Source organism: Periplaneta americana, chromosome 8, assembly GCF_040183065.1.
Source record: "Periplaneta americana isolate PAMFEO1 chromosome 8, P.americana_PAMFEO1_priV1, whole genome shotgun sequence".
NCBI classification, from domain to species: Eukaryota; Metazoa; Arthropoda; class Insecta; order Blattodea; family Blattidae; genus Periplaneta; species Periplaneta americana.
This window is the reverse complement of record NC_091124.1, coordinates 116,066,077-116,089,265: the sequence shown is the minus strand read 5'-3', so window position 1 is coordinate 116,089,265 and position 23,189 is coordinate 116,066,077. Positions and strand designations below refer to the sequence as shown.

Genomic DNA, 23,189 nt, shown 5'->3' with positions numbered 1-23,189 from the left:
ATTTAAAAACGCTCGCAACTGCAGAGGTTATATCAGCGTCGCTGGATGTGCCAGAATTTTGTCCCGCAGGAGTTCTTTTACATGTCAGTAAATCTACTGACATGAGCTTGTCACATTTAAGCACACTTAAATGCCATCGACCTGGCCCGGGATCGAACTTGCAACCTTGGGCATAGAAGGCCAGCGCTATACCAACTCGCCAACCAGGTCGACTATATATATATATATATATATATATATATATATACATATGATTATTGTGTAAGTGTAATAATGACACAAGCATTTTCTATTATTATATAAAATTAAGCAGTGTTAGTTGGGAGGCCACATGGAAAAAGACCTTTGGGGAGGCCGAGACGTAGATGGGAAGATAATATTAAAATGGATTTGAGGGAGGTGAGATATGATGATAGAGACTGGATTGATCTTTCTCAGGATAGGGACTAATGGCGGGCTTGTGTGGGGACAGCAATCAACCTTTGGGTTCCTTAAAAGGTAGTAAGTAAGTATATAAAATTAAGCATAAGTTAAAATTTTGCTAAAAATAGAATGGCTGTGAAAAAATTACATTTCAAAGATTTTATAAGGATATTCATGAATATATTCTGTTAGAACATAATATATTAATAAATATACCGTAACATAATAATAATAATAATAATAATAATAATAATAATAATAATAATAATAATAATAATAATAATACACAAAATTTTAAATACTGATAATGTAAATTGTAAACAATTTTAATAATGATTACCCCCTTGACAAAATTCTGGGTATGACACTGATCCAGATGTACAATGTCAATTTTTAGAGATTGTGCGGATGTGGGGAAAATAAAAAAAAGCAAATCTTTGTTTTGTTGTTTGCAAGGAACAAGGAGAGACATTAAGATTTCCTCTACAAAGAAGTGAGTTATTGTGATTTTTTTAAAAAGTAGATTGCAATATTGATCTGTTACATTCTTTTAAATATTTTTCCATTTTAAGAATGGTTTGATTTAGCTTGGGTATTAGTCTTATAAAATTATAGTATATTTTTACTTCTAAATGTTCTACATTATGTTGTGTCTTTGACATATTTATGCTATTTATGCTGTAACTGTATACCAGCCACCACTGCTTTTAAGATAAAGGGGCAATTCAGAGATGATAAAATAACAACTGTAATTGTAATTCTTTATTTAACAACTCTTTTGAAATATAGAGTCTACTCGGAGACAAGGTAACTAAATTATAATTCTTTACTCTACATTCCTTTGAAATTAAAGAAGTTATTCTAAGATGATAACTGCAATTGTTTATGTAATGTTCACTTCAAACTAGAGAGACTAGTCGTTGTCAGACGAAATGATAACATGGTGAGAAATCATTAGCTGACTGAGCTGAATATAAGGAAGAAATACAAACCCCAGCCACTTCTCTAACATCCTCAGGTAATACTTCTGATCCAGAGCCCTTCAGACGACTACAAGACTGGAGACAGGTGATGGCTCGTCGCAGATCACCTCCAGATGTCTGCACCAAGCAGTTTAAAGCATCTTCACTACAAGACACCTTCTCTTCGTTACATATCAGTTGCAGGCGTTCTTTTATTAGCTCATTTCCTGTGGAAGTATAATAAAATACACATAATTATAATTGACACTCAAGTATGGTTTAGCCCAATTCCTTTCTGTCTGTAACCTTGTGATCTCTGAACTACAGTGTTATTATTCTCAGTATTCTGTTCTTCATTCTACTGACGGTCTTATAAGTGATCTTTCTACTTCAAATTCTTCTACAATTTCCTTTCTCCTCTGATTCAGAAGTGTGTAACCTGCAGTTTTTTCTGAAGATACCCATTTCAACTGTTTTCAGTATGTTCTTTTCTTTTTGTAAGAGATTTCAAACTTCACAGAGAGGCTGGAGGGGTGTACTGTATATTTTTATTTTGTAAGATATTTGTATTAAATTAGATCCTAAGAATGTTGCTCAATATTTCTAAGATTTGCACAACTTGTGTGACTTTTTGTTAACATGTTTTTTCTTCAATATAACATATACGAGCTCAGGTAAATAAAATGTGATACTTGTTCCAAATATATATCTTTACTGTAACTTCGCTTTGTTTTAGATTCTGTAAAAAGAAAAGCCACTGTTCTGAATTCTTTAGATATCTTCAATTCAAAACAGTTCAGTGAATTTTATGTACATATTCTCCTGTGTACAGTAGTAGGTAATTGGTGGTGGTGCTTGTAGTTTTCAAAATTTAGCCTTCACAGAATCTGTAAAACTGTCGGCAAATAATAAGACAGCATGCCACTGCACTGCTTGTTTCACCGTAATTTAAGTTATTGTACCTGTTATGGGCTCTGGTGTAACGGACAATGCGTCAGACCTCAGGCTGAAAGGTAGTAGGTTCGAATCTGACCATGGTAGTTTTTTAATCCCAAAACCTCTTATTTTATTGACGAGTTATCTGAATTCTTTTTTTTCTGAACCACAGAAATACGTATTGTAGTATTTATTTATTCATTATGCTTTCAGTAAAAATTCACTGTATAGTATTAGGCATTGATTCATTACAGTTCACTTGAGATCAAGTCCGTCTTATTGGACTCTATGGAGATGAGTTATGTATTTGTTAGAAATGCACTGGCGTTTGGCTGTAAATGTGATGAGTGCATGACCTTTTTCTGTTCTGTATTATTATTTTCATGCATTTTTTTCACAGTGTAATGTTTAAGTTCTATTAAATTCATTGTACGTAGTTTCTAATGGTTAAGTCAGAATAACTAATAAACTTCGGAATAAGAACTTGATTTGTTGCAGAAAAATACTGTACTTCAGGCGGAGGTCTTACTTTGAACAGTTCCTGCAACTTGTTTCCAATTGATAGTGAGTAGTGAAATTTTGTTTTCCTTTATTATAGTATAAATACATACAGTACTATATTGTACAGTAACTCCTTACTTCCTCCTCTAAAGAAGGCAAAAAGGGAAATTTCTTTCTTTTCTCATTTATCAATTTTATTAAGATATTTTCTAATAAACAGAATACTGATATGTAAAATGTATGTACACTACAAGTTAATTGATAAACATACTGTGACTTGTCCAGAGTAATGAATATGTATTTCTCAAACTACATTCCTTCTTCATCTTCCTAAACATTGTCGTCATCATTATGTACAGTACAAAATAACTAGAGCTGCCTTTTTAATGTTACAACACTAGTTTGAAGTTACACACCTTAAAAAAAATTATCTACTGAATTTTTAACTATTGACCTCATCCTCAGACAGAAACCATCTACAATCTTTACCGATTGTGCCACACAGACATAGCAGTATTGTATCCGACACATTTGCAAATGTATCGCTATGCAACATACAGGTTCAAACAGTGGCATACTGGCCTAAAAAATATTACACGTCATTACATGAACATTTGAACCCGCAGACCTCTAGTTTCCTATCCCTAGGGCCCCTCTACAACTCCTTAAGTTTCTTCGGTTGATTTCTGAAACACCCTGTATACACTATAAGGCTACCTGTCGAATTTTTTTATGAAAGTTGTATGAATGAAGTAATTTCCTGGCCACTTGATTTTAGGTATGCTTTGAAGTGCAAATATTTGTTATCAAATTCAGAATCAATATCAGTCGAAAAGTGTTCTTGAAGGTTTTTCACCCCTTTATGACGTCTTTTTCACATGTCACATGTAACATTGTGAGAAACTAGAACTTCAAGAGATTTTTACACAATACTTTCCTACAATTCATTTCGAATGAGAGAGACTGCAACATAGCGTGATAAGTTATCAGTTCTGAAGTTCACTGAAGAATTGTATTGATCTTCATTTCCACTTTCTCCTGGATTGTCTTCGAAAAATCTGATGGACTTCTTTTTTCTCCTTTTCTCTTCCTCATATACATCAATCCCACTAAGATTCTTACCTTGTTCTTCATAGTAATCATTGAGTAACTCTAGTTCTTTTAAATATTCTTCAACGAACCCATACAGTTCACAGAAAATTCCTATATCATTGTTCACACTTTGTAATGTCTTACTTGTGACATTCATTCTTGTAAGAATATCACCCCATAGACAGGTCATGATTCCAATCTCCAGTGACTGAAGTTGCTGTAGAATCTCACACTTGCTTCAGATCGCGTGATTTTCTTCTGGGTGAAGTCATTTTCAATTTCAAAGTGGAAACTATCTCTTTCTATCCCTCATGAAGACTTCGACAGACATCATCGAGCTGACCAACGTGTAGGCGAAGGACATTTGATTACTTTTGCAGGTGTTTTCAGATGTTTTCTCAGAATAACACACTGATGTGCTGAAGATGAGAAAAATACATAAAGTTTCTGAAGGACATCAAACAACGTGGAAGAAGACCAACAAGCTTCTGTAGCACAGGTACCAATTAGAGATAGGGAATGTCCTGCACATGGTGTGAACTCTGCCAGTGGGTTTATTTTAATAATTCTTGCTTGCAGTCCTGTGTATGTGCCAGAATATTACTAATATTGTCACATGACTGTCCCCTGCAATTTTCTACATTAATTTCAAATTCGTTTAGTGAAGTTCAAACCGTTTGTTGTAACTCTTCAGATTTGTGGCCCACATTAGGAATGCTCCACAGAAGTTCCATCTTCTTTTACATATCGTACAATGAAGAACAGCTGATCAACATGAGATAAGACTGATGTAGAATCAACACTTCTGGAATAATGCTTCGCTACTTAAGTTCTTGCACAATAAATTTAATTACTTTCTGGCCTATTATTTTAATGAATTTCTCATATTCATTTGGAACAATGATTTAGAACACATCTTGTGAAGTTCTATACAGTTGTAAGTACGACTGAACATTAACAGGAATATTTGTTTAAATACATGACAGTGTTTACTATACGAACTACTAACAGAAAGTACAATTACGTTCTTCACACAATATTCAAATAAATCACAGCTGCTCAGCAGCAGTAGATGTGTGACTATACGGATGATGAAAGTAGAATAACTTGAACACCATAATATAAAATAAATTCCATAAAAACAAAAGTTTAATTTTCACACTACACAAGCATTATAATTAATAATATCCAACCTGACTATTAATAAATTATTCATTTTCATACTACACATCATTTTAGCTTATAATATTCAACCTGTTAATAAATTATTCATGTCAAAAACCCTGATAGAACTGATATTTAACCCTTGGGGTGAATTTCGGTGAAGTTCAGTGGGTCCAATAATTAGTCAAATCTACTCTCCTCACTTCCATGTTGGGGCCCCTGGGATCTTTTAAGATGGGAAAGAGAGAGTGATATGTGGAAAGCAAAGGGAAGCTACCGCATTTATCCTTCCTAAGAGAAACTGCAAATATGGCATGAAGAGCAAGTGATCAGTTTCAAATACTTGGGATGGAGTTGCAGCCAGGAAGTCAAATGGCAAAAGAAGCTTTTAATAGAAAAATGAACATCTTCTGCTGACCTCTGGAAAAAAAAAGAAGGAAGAGACTAGTGAAGTGCTTGGTGTGGCATTGTGTGGGGCTGAAACATGGACATTACGACGAAGTTAAGAGACACGATTAAAAGCATTTGAATTGTGGATATGGAGAAGAATGGAGCATGTGAAGTGGACAGAGAGAAGAAATGAAGTTGTGTTGGAAAGAGTGGATGAAGAAAGAATGATGCTGAAACTGATCAGAAAGAGAAAAAGGAATTGGTTGGGTCACTGGCTGAGAAGAAACTGCCTACTGAAGGATGCACTGAAAGGAATGGTGAATGGGAGACGAGTTCGGGACAGAAGATATTGCATGATAGACGACATTAAGATATGTGGATCATATGTGGAGACAAAAGAGGAAGACAGAAAATAGGAAAGACTGGAGAATGCTGGGTTTGCAATGAAGGACCTGCCCACTGGGCAGAACACTTATGAATGAATGAATAAATTATTTCATTTTCATAATACACATCTGCGTGCATGACAGACATTATATTTGGTTCATTTATGGCAAAGTTCGATATTTGCCAATGGTCACTCTGTCATGTTTGTGTCACTATGTTATGAAAATACTTGCTGTCCTCGTCTCCCATCTCTTCATGTTTAAACTACTTAGGGATCTAAGCACATATCTTGCTATTAATTTTTCATGGAATAAAACATAGTTTGTAATGTCTTGGTTTCCTCTCTCATGTTTGAACACTGCATGATACTTAGTAGCTGGCACTGTGAACATGCATTATTTTTTTAAAATATATTTTGTTTCATTTACTTATATGTATATTTTTGTGAATAATTAATCGTATTAATAACTACAACAATTACCTGTACTAATTATTATGAGTAGCTTTGCAAGATGCGTGTCTGACATCCTTATGCATAAAGGCATGGGGAGAGCAGAAGCTAAGGAGAAAGGCACCAAACATATGTATGTAAGGGGAAAGACTGAACAAATGCAAAGCGAGCATCAGTTCTAGAGACTCGGCAAACATGAACCAAACATAAGGCCTCTTACTGGTTTCTAACGGACTCAGTTATTTTAGTTTACATGCTTCACTTTTACATAGTGATGGATGCCTATGAAGTAGGGAGAAGTTGGAGTATCTTGATATCCCTTCCCATGTTCTAACATTGCACGACACTAGTGGTCACGGTACAGGATTTCAGTAGTCATATGGATTAGAAAATAACATGATAGACATACATGTAATTACAAAAATAATTGACTGGTACACAAATAAGGTGAATATGTAACACAACATACAGACTAAAATTCAAATACGCATATACAAAGGGCTTACTTTATATTAGGTATTCCAGAAAAAGATAAAAATATTATGGAAGTTAATTACCATAAAAAAGAGAAAAAGTGTTTGAAGCTATCACCATCATTGAAAAGAGACACATGGAGAAAATACAGCAGAATCTAGAAAGAGTAAATAATGTAATTTAGATAAATAATGTAAAGGGAGAGTTCTATCTGACTACATAATTGAATAATCTTTTCTTTAATATCTCGTGGTACATTCTGACTATTTTGTTGTGATTACAAATTTCAGGTATATTTTTAGTAACACTGGCCAGTGGAGCACCCAGAAATATGGTATGGGGAGGCTATTTATAATCAGTATCGTAGATCAACATTAATGCTGTATCCTTACAATGTTTGACAAAAAAAAAGTATGTTGTAAACGCCCATTTACATACAGCCCTGTTTAAAAATAAATGTTTCAAAGATCACACACTTTCAAAAGATACAGACACGTTAATGTATTAAAAAAGTTTCTTCTTTCTCCCTTCCCATTTTTTATTTGAGGGGCCTGAGCCCCCTCAACTGCCCCTCACCTATGGATGGGTGTGCCACTGACAATGGCAACAAGCCGTAACTGTCAATAAATGTTAAAATCTCTATGAGTAATTTCATGGTGAACAATGAGTTTATTTACCTTCACCAAATCCATTCTGACTATCCACTCACATACATACATGGTAAGTCACTATTTTCATCTCTGATAAAAATTAACTCAAACGAGAATTAAAACATAACAAGAAGGGCCTAAGTTGTAAATAATAAAGTTCTTATGCATGAAAGCATTTGAGACATAAATGTGAACTTGTTTTTTTTTTAAATGTAAACACTATTTTTTTTGTGACTGAATTATTACCAATTGAATGCAAGTAACAATCACTTAATCATTTATTGTTCTAATGTACATAATGTCATCAAATTGTATACTGATAGGCTACTCTGCTTTTCGCTTGTGCTGGTACTAATGTCATACATGTTACGTGAATTTTGACACATTATATCAAGTGATTACATAAAACAAACTGAATATTGCAGGTGATGTTGATACAGTATCTGTGGTATCTACAGTTTACTATTACGTCTTATACATTCGTGTTTATATAATCAAATGAGGAGATAAAGCTGAAAGAAATGTGGTTCCTTTCACTCCCACTGTTTTGCATTATACTACCAGTACTCTAACGTAGCTCGTAGATGCTGTGAGGTCAAACACAGAACATCTTCAATACTTAAAGTACACACATAGGCAAAGTAGCAGAGAGGAAACAGTACATGTAGTAAACACTGTCTACAGCTTAGTTCACTTTAAGTAAGTCGTGCTTTACTGTATTATTATCAGGGAAAGGATTTATATGTAAATACATATTTACTTATAAAGCTAATATAATTTATATTTTGCATTATCTTTATGTTTCACAATGTGTAGGGTTGAAAAATCCTACTTTTATTTTCCATATTTTTCCATATTTTAGAGTTTAGTACATATTTTCGTTAATTTCCATATATTTTCCATATTTCATATAAAACAGTCCATATTATATTAGGTTTAACAATAAAACAAAACAAAATTCCATTAACTTTTAAAAATACATTTCAACAATAGAGATTTAAACACATGTTCAGTAATCCCTTTAACATCAGAGTTATTTGAAAATTAGCAGTCCTATCAACAATGGGAAAGTAAGTTACAAAACTGTATTAATTTAATTTAAAATTTTTAACAGACTTCAGTTGTGCAGCTCAACAGTTAAATGCCAGTCAGAGTACACATAGGTTCAGTTTTGTAAATCATACTATAAAGACGGTAAATATGCCAAAAGTACGTCATTCAGTCAATTTAAAATCAAAACTAACAAGTTACATTTCAGAATTTAAAGAAGATGGTTTATCAACTGACAATAAAATATTATTTTGTAATTTGTGTCAGTGTGCAGTATCATCTACACAAAAGTTCCTGGTGCAACAACACATTACAACTAGTAAACATCAGGCCAACAAACAACTAAATTCCAAGCAGAGACAATTGTTTTTAACACAACCAACAACATCGAATGTAAGATCTGAGTTTAACATCGACCTGTGCCGTTCTCTCATCTCTGCTGATATTCCTCTCTACAAACTAAAGAATAAGCTCTTCAGGGAATTCCTTGAAAAATATACTCAACATACAATCCCGGATGAGTCAACACTTAGGAAGACGTATGCTCCATCCATCTACGATGAGACAATACAGAAGATAAGAGATGAAATTAAAGATAGTTCAATTTGGGTTTCCATTGATGAGACTCCCGACAAAGAAGGTAGACTTGTTGGTAATGTAGTTATCGGTTTGTTAAGTGAACAATATTCTGAACGAATTCTTTTACATTGTGATGTTCTAGAAAAGTGCAATAACAAAACTATAGTTAAACTGTTCAACGAAGCTATGGGTATCCTGTGGCCAAAGGGTATTATGTACGATAATGTGTTATTCTTTATTAGCGATGCTGCCCCTTATATGGTCAAAGCTGGACAAGCATTATCTGTTGTATATCCTAAATTGACTCATTTTACTTGTGTGGCGCATGCATTTCATCGTGTGGCAGAAGTGGTCAGAGACAATTTCCCTAAAGTAGATTTGTTGATTTCATCAGTGAAAAAAGTATTTCTCAAAGCTCCCAGTAGAGTTAACGTGTTGAAAGAAATGTACCCTGAAATTCCATTGCCACCAAAGCCAATTTTAACTAGATGGGGTACATGGCTAGAAGCAGTTGAATATTATGCCGAACATATAGACTCTATTAACAATGTTCTCCTTGCATTGGACTCTGAAGATGCAGTCTCAATTGATACTGCGAAAACAGTTACCTGTGACATAAGTGTGAAGAATGACTTAGCTCACATTCAGCATACATTTTCATGCATCATAAAAACGCTCAAAAGTCTCCAAAATAGGCACCTTTCACTATCTGAAAGTTTTGAAATTATAAATAGTACTGTGGAACAACTGAATCGTGGTAGAGGTAAAGTTGCAGATGCAGTAAGAGCTAAGGTGGACACTGTACTTTCAAAAAACCCTGGATATGAAGAACTACAAAAGGTTGTTGCTGTGATGAGTGGTGAATCAACAGTGAAGATTAACTTGGACTTATCCCCAGCAGACATTGTGAAATTGAATTATGTACCAGTTACTTCTTGTGACGTCGAACGCTCTTTTAGTCAGTATAAATCTATCCTCAGAGACAATAGAAGAAGATTCACTTTTCAGCACTTGAAAGAAATGTTTGTAACCTATTGTTATGGTAACAGACAATAAAAATTGTGTTTTGTTGAAACTACATTGGAAGATAAGGTACGTCCATTATATTTTTTGTTTAGTTTGATTAAAATGTACCAATATTTAACGTACATAGTCATTTTTTTATAATTTTAAGTCCATATTTAATTCCATATTTTGGTAAAAATCCATATTTAATTCCATATTTTGGTAAAAATAACTACATATATATTTACATATTTCATATATTTTTAGTCCATATAAATCCGTTCCCTGATTATTATGGTAATATGGATACAGCATTAAAACTTCATGAAACGAATTTGTAATCTCATTTTTCCTTTAACTCTTCGTAGTTGTATCTACGAATCTCGTTCAAAAACTTTGAGAGCCTGGATGTTTCTTCCACATTCTCTCGACCACGTTTAAATAGTGCCATCCATTTTTTGACAGTCGAAATGCTGGAGCGGATTCCCCTAGTGTAGCATCCATGTCTGCCTGAATTTCTATTGAACTTACCCCCTTTTTACGAAATATTTAATGACAACATGAAGCTAGATATTTTCTAAGTCGATCAGTTCGGCGTACTAACTTCAAAATTAAACTACACAAAAGATAGTCAACAGAAAATGATTTTCTTGCTTGAACTAATATAAAATGGTTGCTAACAATGGCAGCATTGTTAACACGTTTTCAATGCCATCTATATGTCAGGCCACGAACTTTTTAAATGCATCTCATATTTTAAAGCAAAAGTGATCAACTGCTTTGTCACTATCATTGGTAAGTCGCAATATAATGCTGCTGCCTTGCTGCTCCTTACATATACAGTACATTATTAAAGGAATCACCCATAGTTGTATAATACATGCTAAATAAACACATTTCAGTTTAATTTTGAGTACCGCAAACTTGGTGAAAGGTGAAATTTACTTTAAGAATCTTATTTGTAAAGCAGACTATACAGGGTGGATGGTAACCTCTGTACAAAACTTTAAAAGGTGATTCTACATGTTAAACATAACAAAGCTTTTATTACACTTTTCCTTCGATGATGCTCTATGAAGCAGGAAAAAAATAGTCTTTGCACAATGTTTGCAGTGCTCTACTGTGGTAATGGCTGATTGCTATACAAGCAGAAAGTAAAAACTGTTTAACCATGAATTTAAATTGAATAATAGTGAAAATCGTTGAAATAAATCTTGCAAGTCACATGTTACGAACTGAATACAGCAGAGGGAGAGGGGAAGTTAAGGAGTCCAGGATGCGCTTGCTTAGAGTTATTGCAGCAGCCGTGATGTTGCCAAATGCTTCATAAAAACATAACGATTTCTCCTAAAACAGTGAATGTTAAAGAAAAAACTTGTTTACATTTTTCAAATTTCTCCTCATAATCTATTGCCAGTTTCATTTTGGTGCACAGGTTACCATCCACCCTGTATGTATTGCATTATGGATTGTTTTAGCCTAATAATACTATTGTTGATGAAAAAAAATATCACTATGAACTGTATATATGAACATAATTAAAGAAGAATTACTTCAGTTCCAAACTGATTCCCATATTGTTTGCTTGCCTAATTAAGAATAATTTGATACAATAAAAAATTGTGCTGGATATAAATAAGTGCGTATTATATTACATATTTATTCAAGGACTGGTGTACGAAGTATCTACTAATGAACTGTAAAATAAGAATAATATTGCATTGACTTCTGATGTAAAATATCTCCTGATCCCAGGTAAAAAATAATAAATAAATACATAATAACAAAATTGGAAGTAGAGCAGCTGTGACAAATATTAGTAACAGGATTATTACACAAACTATTTATTAGGCCTACATAATCTTCATGCATAATATCGAAATTCGGTTGTCAGAGAAAATACAGTGATTATGCACTGTTTATCCCGCTACCTATCTATTTGATTAATAGCAGGTACCAATATGTGCAATACGCATCATGATATATCTCAGTTCTCGACCAAAACTAGAATTTTCAATTTTTAATCTATGCACTTGTTTAATGATTATAGGTGAATGATGGAAAGGAGGGATTTATGGTTTCCAATATCGAAAGAAAAAAATTGGAGAAAGAAAATATGAATAAGTTCCTCCAGTTGGATCTCCAACATGTTCTGATTCGAATCTAGTATTTGAAGACAGATGGATATAAAATCTTCTTACCCTACAGGACTCGACTTACATTAACACTACAATATTATTAAAATGATGGACTTCTTCTATGACTGCATCAAGTAATTTTTTCTGGCTTTTTATCAGGAGTTGACAAAGTTCCCTTTTCCTTTCCTAGAGCTTCAGCTCTTCTAGCCATTCTGTTGCTTATCACGAATTCATTTTCAATTAACCAACTCATAGGAAGAAGAGTCAACATTTTGAAATTTCTCACTTGTGCTTTCTGTTTGAACTTCTTCAATTGTAGAAGAATTTATGAATCGGGATCATTATCTTTACTTTCAGAAGTTTCAGTTTGATTTGTTAGTTTTGCAATTAGATTATTTTTCATTTTCTCAAATTTTCTTTTGCACATTCGCTTCTTTACAACTGGTGATTCTTCAATACAAGAAAAAGATTTATTTTAATATTCATTAGACAATCATTTACAATCAATGAACTCTTATCTGCCAAAACACTCACACACTTCACCCTTTCCTATTGGGTGTGCTTTATCTTCCTTTGCTAGCTATTTTCTAAAACTGTCGCATATTTTCATGCCAGGATTAAAAGATGTGTTTACTTCATGCATTCAGTTTTTGTACTGGCCCTAAATTGTTCATGGTTTTATGACCATTCTACTGAAAGGGATTTCAACAATATACACTGACTGGCAAAAAAAAATTGATCACTTGAAAAAATACTAAAAGTCAAGTTTAAATGTAAATTATGAAGTAATCCCAGAAATAACATAACTGTCATCATACTCAATTTAAAGATTACACTTTTATGAACTTGTGACACGTAAATTCACAACTTTCAGACCAATTTTGAGTCAATGACCGTCATATGTTCATAAATCTACACTTTTGATGAAATTTTGTAAACTTTTTCGCTTAACTTTCAGCTGAATATTTGTCCATTAAACTTAACTGAAAATGATGATGATGCACAAAACTTAAATTCACACTAACAATAATTAAACACTCAGTATCTGGTGTGTCCCCATCTGGCCCTAATTACAGCCGCCATTCTCTCAGGCATGGTCTCAATTAAGGTTATGATGTTTCTCTGGTCAATATTGTTCCATTCCTCTTGGAGTGCCGCCCACAGATCATCTAAGATCTCCGGAACAGGATTACGATCTCGGATACGTCTACCCAACCTATCCCAGAGATGTTCAATAGGGTTTAGGTCGTGACTCTGAGCTGGTTAGTTGAGATGAACAATCTCCAATGCATCAAGATACTGTGATACGCTGAGCGCTGCATGTGGTCGAGCATTGTTTCCAATGAATGGATCAAAGGGCATGCCGTGATCGACGAGAATCTCGTTGACGTAGCAGTGAGCGTTGAGACTACCATTCTCGACAATCACCAATTCCGTTCGGGCCTCCATGGAGATGCCACCCACACAATCACGGAGCCTCCACCAAATGGCGTCCTTGCAGACAATGTGCACTCTGCATACTACTCTCCAGATCGTCTCCAGACTCTTTCCCTACCACCTGCGGATTTCAGGGAGAACCTGGACTCCTCAGAGAACAGCACACTGCTCCATTGCTGCACAGTCCATTGGGCATGCTGACAAGCGAACTGAAGACGGTTGGCTTGGTGCTGTTTGGTCAGATCTGGTCCCATAGCAGGTCGTAGTGATTGAAGATTTTGTTCTCCAAAGCATAGTCGAACAGTCTCTCGCTCACATTAGCACCCCGCACATGTTGTAGTCGATTCCGAGCTTCAACTGCTGTAGTATGGCAGTTTCTTAGAACCTGGCTGACGAGAAATCGGTCATCTCGGGCTGAAGTCATTTTTCTGCCAGATCCAGGTCTTCTGGAGTAACTCTGTGTTTCCCAGAACCATTTCACAGCCTCTTGCACTGTGGTGTATGTTGCGCCTATGGTAGCAGCAGCGTAACGGACGCTGCATCCGACATCAATGAGAGCGACAGCTCTGGCAATGTTTTGGGGTGACAGAGGCATTGTCTGAACTAAACTTACTGACGAAATGGCAAACAAACCATTTTCGACAGTTGTTATTCATTTTCAAAAAGGAAAGGAAGCAATAAAGCAATAAGACCTCTTCAATTGTTTATGATGACCTATCCCACATGTTCAGCACAGAAACACACTCCTTCGTTGTTAGGCGATAAACCGAAGATTAATTGGTGTGAAAGGCGTGAATTTACGTGTCAAAAGTTCATAAAAGTGTAATTTTTAAATTTAGTACGATAACAGTTATATTTCTGAGATTACTTCATAATTTACATTTAAACTTTACTTTTAGCATTTTTTTTTTTCAAGTGATTAGTTTTTTTTGCTGGTCAGTGTATAAAAGACATTATGCCCTCTTGTTTGTCCCCGCCCTTATGGTAACATTTAGTAATTACAGTTCATACAGTCAACTTTCTACTGTTATGGTTTTGAATTTCCTTAAACCAATGAGAGGGGGTCCAGGCAAACCCCAGGCCTAAAATTCAAATTAACACATTCATATTATTACTACATATTCACCTCAGAACTTTTACAATGATTTTAAAACTTTTACAATGATTTTAAGCTTCATGGCTTAATTTTTAAGCCATGAAGCTTAAAATCAGCATTGTTAATTTTAAAACAAATGAAACAAATTTGTTTTATAATTCCAGTTTCAATATATCCAGGACAATATTTTTTTCTGATTAGCTCTGTGATTAGCATGTCTGCCTCCAGACTAGCTGGCCCGGGTTCGATTCCCAGCAGGGTCGAAATTTTCATGTAACATTTCTACCTCAGGACTAGAAGAGATGGGAGTGCACAACTTCTAATCACTAGATTGTGCATCAATATGCCTGGGTTAAATCCTAAATTTCTCCACAGTGCATATGAAGAGAAGGCACATGTCACTGTTCATAGTGATTCGTCTGTTGGATGGGGACATTAAGCCTGGCGGCCCATTTGGTGCTATTTGACAGGAGTAGGCTATGTGCCAGCACCGGGTTTTCCCTTCTCCCTTCATATTCATCATAATCACTCATTCCAGACACTACATTTACATGAACACTTACGCATACACTCACCCTAGTACACGACATAACTCTTCACAGATACACATCATGTACAGTGTGGCCCGCCGAAGTAGTGTACAACTAGAAAATGGATAGCAGTTCTGCCATCCATCCGCAATATGCGGAACTCGAATCACGTAAAGTGAAGTGGGTGGGCATTGGATACATACATACTTTTTCTGATTTTTTCCTCCACCATGTTTACAAGTTCATTTCCAACATTTCTAATAACTAATCTTTACACTGAATTTGACAAATTCGTGTTCATTTGTGACATCCAAGACACACTATCTCTGTATTTTATTACACTGAGTTTCACAAATTCGTGTTCATTAGTTGTGACATCCAAGACACACTATCTCTGTATTTTATTACACTGAGTTTCACAAATTCGTGTTCATTAGTTGTGATATCCAAGACACACTATCTCTGTATTTTCTTAAACTGAGTTTGATAAACAAAATTCTGGTGTTTGTTACAATTCGTTCTTGTTTTCTATATTTTTTTTCTTGGACATAATTCACAACAGCCTTTCAGTTTCTGTTATTTTTCTGCAACTTATGAATTCTGCACTTCAGAAAACAGGTTTTTCATTGAATCTGTAAACACTTTGTGTACTCTTTTCCAGTTCAAGAAGGAAAAACCTTCTATTGTCAAAAGAATTAGCTTTCCACATATAATTTTTCTTCATCCAAATTATGAATGCATTTAGGGAAACTATGTCAATCAAGTTCATGAATACAACATATGGCCATCTTCTTGTTATGCAATTTATAGAATACTCATTGATTATTTTATCCATTGTATCCACACTACCATTTGTTTGGTTGTAATGGAGAACAATATCAGGTTTATGGTATTGGCTTTCATCTCCAATCCTCTTGTCATAGTGTTCAGTACTTAGCAAAACTATAGCTTGCTTTTTCTTGGGAACATAGGATACCAGCACATCTTTCAAGGTAAAGACAGAAGAGTCCACTGGTCTGGTTGGATTAACTTTATATAACTTTACGAATATCTGCCTTATTTTGCTTCAAGGTACCACATAAGGTCAGATTCCTCTTGTGAAGTTCTTGTGCTAGAGGAATGGAGGTAAAAAAGTCTGTTGTATCACCATATCCTCCGCAAAACAGTTCATCAGGTCCAGCACAGCTCTTTGTCCTTAGTTTTTTTAATTTTTATTTCCCTCTTTGATGGTATAAACTTGTAAATCTATACAGTATGTTGATTTGACATCTACCATGGCCCAGATTTGTAAGTCATGGGAATGTCTGCACTAATACCTACCACAAAAGTACCCTGTTAAACTTGACAATGTATGTGAAATAACACTTAATGAAATATTCAAAGAAACAGGAAAAACAGTAGCTGAGAATTGGTGTTTGAACGATTAGAAATGTCATAATAGCTAGTATCTTTATCATGAGAGCGAGTAGCTTATCATTGATGCTCCAGATTTCTAGAAAATACTATAGAAGGCTTTGTGAACATCTTTCTATCATTTCAGTCTTATTTCAGATTTGAATACATTAAGTATAATAAGAACAACATTAGGCCTTAAAATAACTAATAATTTTAAGCAATTCTCATATTATAGTCGCGTCATTCGTATTTCCAGTAACCAATCATGTTGCAGGTCAGATACATTTAAATGTGTGCGTCTTGTCATTTGCTGCTGATCACGTTATGCACTTCTTAAGGCTCGATAAATAGTGAATATAATCGCCCGCTACTTTGATTCTTTCATTGCCGTTTGCAGCAAGCACATAAGGATGTTATTTGAAACACCGTTAAATGGCTCCTATGATAGTAAATCAAACGCACTGTAATGTTTAGGATTCATAGATAAACGTCCAAGGAAAGCATAGAAAAAAATTCGAAATCAAAATCCTTTTTGGAAAGTGAGAAAAAAATTACTGACTTCGGAATGACCCATTCAAAATAGACAATGAAACTCTCAAAAGTTGATAAGTGACGAACAAGCATTTTATTTTTCACGTTAGATGGGGGCCAAAGTGAAGAAATGTTTAGAAAGAATGGAAATTACTTTTAAAAGTAGCTGCTACTTAAAATCTTTACTGGTTTGCGAGTTACGGTGAGTTAAAAAAATGCGGGGGTGGGGAGGGAGAGGACTTTTGTATGCAGAGTGACGACTTTAGTCTGTTACAACTTCGTATTCTCATAGAAATCATGGCTCTGACTTCAAAATTGTTTTCAAAATGTTTCCATTGCTTAAGGTTTTCGAGTTAATCGTGAGTCTGAAATGTAATTAAAATATTTCTAGTACATAAATAACGTATATGCTGTTTAAATAGGCATGGCATACTTTGAAATTGAGAAAAATGAAAAGAATATCATAGGCCTAGTAGTCTTTAAATTTATTATTGGTATTACTGTCACTATTATAATTATTAATAATATTATTTATATTACTATTATTATCATCATCATCATTAACATTATTTCATGGAATGAAGCTCTCTTGTTTCATTTTCCTGCCCTAGCAGAAGAGCTAATCCACTCCAAACCCATCAAGATTTGACATTGCTATCTCCAACTTTCTTTTCTAACTTTTTCGGATATGTTTAATACTTCATTCGATTTACTGAGTCTTGAGCTCAGATGAAAAGTAATAAATATATTTATTAATATGGAGATTTATATCCAATACAAGTATGGAAATGTGAATGCATTTACAAAAGTTATAATAATAATAATAATAATAATAATAATAATAATAATAATAATAATAATAATAATAATAATAATAATAATAATAACTTCAGTGAAGAGAAGGCCACAAGCACTTAATTTATTTGATTTTATCTGGCAACGTATTATTATATTATTATTATTATTATTATTATTGTTATAACTTTTGTACTTGTATTTATTGTAGACCTGGTTGAGTGGAAGAGAAAGCCACAAGCGCTTAACGCTGCTGAATAAATGCGTTCATATTTCTATATTTTTATTGCATATAAATCCCCTTATTAATAAATATATTTTTACCTTTCATTTGTGGCCAAAACTCAGTAAAGTATTAAACATGCCGGAAAAAAAGTTGAAAAAGAAAATTGGACATATCAATGTCAAATCTTGATTGGTTTGAAATAGATTAGCTCTTCTGCTAGGGCAGGAAAGTGAAATGAGAGACAGTAATGCCAATAATAAATTTAAAGACTACTGTGACATTCTTTTCATTTTTCTCAAGTTCAGAGTATGTCATACTAGTGTTTAATCAGCATAGATGTTATTTATGTAATGGAAATATTTTAATTGCATTTTAAAACTCACGATTAACTCGAAAACCTTAAGCAATGGAAACATTTTGAAAACAATTTTGAAATCAGAGATATGATTTATATGAGAATTCATAGTTCTAACAAAATAAACTTGTTACTCTGCATACGAAAGTCCACCAGGCAAACCCCCGCGTTTTTTTAACTCACTGTAACTCGCAGACCAGTAAAGATTTTGAGTAGCAGCCACTTTTAAAAGTAATTTCCATTCAATCTAAAGATTTCTCTCACTCTGACCCCCATCTAACGTGAAAAATAAAAAAGCTTGTCGCTTATCAACTTTGAGTGTGTCCATGTCTATTTTGAACAGGTCACTTCAAAGTTAGTAATTTTTTTCTCACTTTCCAAAAAATATTTTGATTTCGAATTTTTTATATGCTTTCCTTAGACATTTATCTATGAATTCTAAAAATGATGGTGTGTTTAATTTACTATCATAGGAGTTACGACATGTTAATGTTTAACGGAGTGGCAAATAGATTCCTCGTCTCATAGCTTGGCAACGAAAGGACTAAAATAGCGAACAATAATAGCTACCTAGTTTTTACAGAGCTTACGCTTCCTAAAGTGTAAGCAAAGAAGGGGAGCTACACCGAAAATAACAGCATCGCGACTATAGCTATATGCAAGATATTTGGCTAGCATCACAATCTACCTAACTGTAATCCAAAGAATGTGGTTCGTTCTCACGTCAGTTACTCTTACATTTCCAGTTCAAAACTTTGTAAAAGCTGAAAGCTTAGTCATACTGTTACTGACGACGACGACGACGACAACAGCTGCAAGTGGTTCAACTAAAGAACTGATCTTTCGATCTAAAGTTGAGCTTGGGCATGAGTTCGAATCGTGCTTCTGAGGCTTTTCGTAACTATAAGATGAATGTCAGGTATTCTATAGCGAAAATACTACATTGCTATAATGAATTTCATTGATGCTAGGTAACCTCAAAGACTGATATAGCTTCATTACACAATCAAATAAAAACAAAATAATGATAAAAAAAACAGTAGCAGCAGCATCAATAATAATGGTAACGATAAAGCACTCACCAAGAGATTTGAAGCGAAACTTGCTGCACCGGGATGTGATAGGGGGAATGATTCGACTCACGTAATTGCACACCAAACAGAACCTGGTTGTCTTTGTTTCTCGCTCCATTGTGCGACGCAGAGCTGCCTGTGCAGCCTGAGTCATCGAGTCAGCCTCATCCAAGATAACAATTTTGAAAGGTGGGCAGGGCCGTCCACTGAAAAAAGAGCATAATATATCACTACCATTCTTACTATTATAACCACTTTTCCCTGTATTTTTTTCACCTTTCTTCCATCTTTCTTATTCCTCCTCCACTCTCGTAATGATGATGATAAAGAAGGTTGTGGCACTCAATCCTTATCTTCAACTAAAAGCAAAGTGGGAATCTTTGATTACGCAGTGAGCATAGTACATCACTTAAGAAAAATAGAATACAAGAAGAAACGAGATATATCAAGTTCTTGCCCAGAATAATAGCCTATATCAGAAAATATTCTGGAGAATATCCTTAGGTACGAAGAGCATTAATGTAGATGTGTTTCCAACTTTGGAATAAGGAGAGGGGCATGAGGAGGGAGAGGGAGAAGGAGAGAGAGAGCATATTACTTATTAAGATCACTTTGGAACACTAATCTGATGACATCAACCAATTGATAATAATGACCGAAAAAAAGTTGTTTTCAATTCTCAATATTAAACTGCAGACAATATTATACTACCAGTACTTAAAAAATCATCTGCTATTACCTTTCTTTTTCACCACACATATATACACAACACAAAACTGTGAATCGGTTCTTCACAGTTTTAAACCCTTTGTCACTTTCACTCTTAACAGACAGGTGTGCTAAGGCAAGGCACAATAAAGTCCAGTTTCGTCTGGATTATAAACACAATTCGAAAGAATTTCTTAAATAATTTTCGGCCACTTCTCCTCTACCCATTTTCTGCTCCAGAGAAATCAGCATTCTTCACGATGTTTTCCCATTTTTTCCATTGGTGGAGCCAACTTTCTATTGCTACAAAATCGTGTTTTCCCATTTTCTTAGCAAGTTCCTCCACTTTTTGTCTCATGAAAGGGTGATTAACACAAGCATATTTTTCACGAATATTGGTAAACTATAGTTTTAAAGCTGACTCCACCTGTCTCCTCTATCACGATTTCTCTTAAAATGTGTACATTGTAGCAAACAAACAACGAACGAATGCATTTGCTGACTGAATGCAGAACATGTGGATGGTCCAGCAAAGGCAAACCGAATATTTGGTTTGCCTTCATAAGTGATCCATCACTTGTCAGTACATCAAAGGAAGTCCGCATTCAATGTGAACTGGAGTCACTTGTTTATAGTTCATTGTAGCAACAGAGTTCAGAAGTTAATATAATTTCACCAACTGCTACTAGTATGACAAAACTGGAGTGGACTGAAGAAATAATTGTCATCAACCCAGGGCCATATTTACACATAAGCTGTGGCCCTGGGCAGTAAACTTTTTGGAACAGTACCATACTTGAGCTGTGAAAATTTGAGAAATTTTATACACACTTGTATTTATAACGAATATTTTACATTAATTTTTATATAGGCATTTTTTAATAATTTCAAGGAAAAAACTGTTATGGGACTGGGTATCAATCCCGGGACCTCTGGTAGAATGTACCAGCGCTCTACTCCACCAGGAACTCCACAAAACAGTCTCAATTTTTCCCCTTATATCAACACAACTCGAGTGGGCTGGCAAGACATCACAGACCCACATCAAGTGCACACAAACTCTGTGTGACTTGGAATTGTGGTTTTCCGTTAACGTACCTACAGTAACGTATATATTATGCAAGTCTAGTTTTTCAGAGAAAGCTCCCTGTGAAGCTGACTTGAATAATTTTAAGGGAAAAAAACTGTTCCGGGGCCAGGTATTGATCCCGGGATCTCTGGTTGAATGTACCAGCGTTCTACCAACTCTACTTGCCCCAGAACAATTTTTCTCTTGAAATTATTCAAATCTGCTTCATAAGGAGCTTTACCTGAAAAACTAGACTTTCATAATAGACATTTTTATACCCTACTGTATCCGAACAATGTGTAATTAATTAACTAATAAGTAAGAGGAAGTACAGTTGTCTGATTATAATATGCAGTCAAGGCTTTATTTCACACTTGCGTCACATAATTAAAGTTCGTAAGTTGCTTAATTTTTACATGGCAGCTCATGACAACTCAAAGCAAAACTCTATCCAAATATTGGCAACTTATTGGTTAAATACCTGAAATTTAAAGAATTCGTTTGGTTATAAAAATTAATTATTCGACTTTAACGAATTTATTTGTCCAATATTTTTCTTCTTCCATTCTTGATATCGTATAATATCAATATAATTTCAAACCCATTCTATTCTGGAACGGAAAAAATCATAAACACAACCCTACATCAACCTTACTGAATTGTTACTCTGATGTACCGAAGTACATATATTTCCATGCAGGAATTCTGCATTAGCATATGATGAAGAATGGATACAACGGAGAAAAATTCTCTCTGGCACCAGATTCGAACCTGGGTTTTCAGCTCTCTGTGCTGACGCTTTATCCACTAAGCCACACCAAATTCGGGTTCCAATGCTGGATTGGATCCTTCTCAGTTTAAGTTACCTCTCTGTTCCCATTTGGTGGCCTACCCTCATGCACTGTATCCAGTGGTGATTTGTCTTAAGGAGCACAGGGGCAGTGCACCACCTCTTCAAATAACACACGTTTCTAAAGTTATATCAATGAGCTGCAATAGACTATGTGAGCGACATAATTCTTTATTATAATACTATGTAAAAATAACACTGCACGTGCACTGGTCTTGTTCACGCCTGGGACTTACGTTTACCGCTCGACACTTGCGGCACACTGTTCCATTGGAGCATGCGCAGTAGTAGTGTTTCACTGGCAGGCTTTGGAGCATGGTAGGGAGCCAGTACAGTGTGCGTAGGAGGGGTTAGGAGCACTTTCAGATGTGTTCTCAAGCTGTCTGCAGTAGCTGTTGGCCCGTTCTATCATAAATATTGCAGTGAATAGTGTCCAAAATCTTTTAAATATGTAATTTTCTGTAAGAACTTTACACGAAAAGATAAAAATAAAGAAGATGGGTAGACGTACACAGGAATTAAAATTATAAGTGACGAAGAACAGTAATAGAGAATTGGCAAGAAAATTCGACATTCGGACTTACGAAAAATGCAATATGCGGCTACAATATAAAAGACGCTGTATTTTGTTTTCCTTGCCTATTGTTCGGCGGCAAACATTCATTGACAAAAACAAGTAGGCTACGTGTTATGAATTGTATTTATTTTTCTGTTTGAATTTAGGACTGTGCGTAGTAACTAAATAATTTTGATTATTGTTCCGTAGGTATGATTGATTTGAAGTACGTGAATGAAAGAAATAAAAACACGATTCTTCAGCTGCACACTCAACAATAATTTTAAATTAGCAATTTTGGGTCAAACAAACATACAGACACAATTGGATTCAATGAGACTGTCGAACTTCACAATGATAAAGTTA

At 34.7% G+C, this 23,189-nt stretch overlaps 1 protein-coding gene across 3 annotated transcripts in view; it reads right to left on the bottom strand.

Annotated features, from left to right (window-relative positions):
• Positions 1-23,189, bottom strand: part of LOC138704976 (replication factor C subunit 4) — a 77,374-nt gene that overhangs the window by 37,214 nt on the left and 16,971 nt on the right. For all 3 annotated transcript variants that reach the window (XR_011333518.1, XM_069833476.1, XM_069833475.1), the window contains 2 exons: positions 19,650-19,846; positions 1,416-1,612 (listed from right to left, as the gene is read on the bottom strand). Coding sequence is in view for 2 of the 3 variants with exons in the window: in XM_069833476.1 (XP_069689577.1) it covers positions 1,416-1,612; positions 19,650-19,846 (394 nt within the window). In the remaining variant the exon portion in view is untranslated. The remainder of the gene's footprint in view (positions 1-1,415; positions 1,613-19,649; positions 19,847-23,189) is intronic.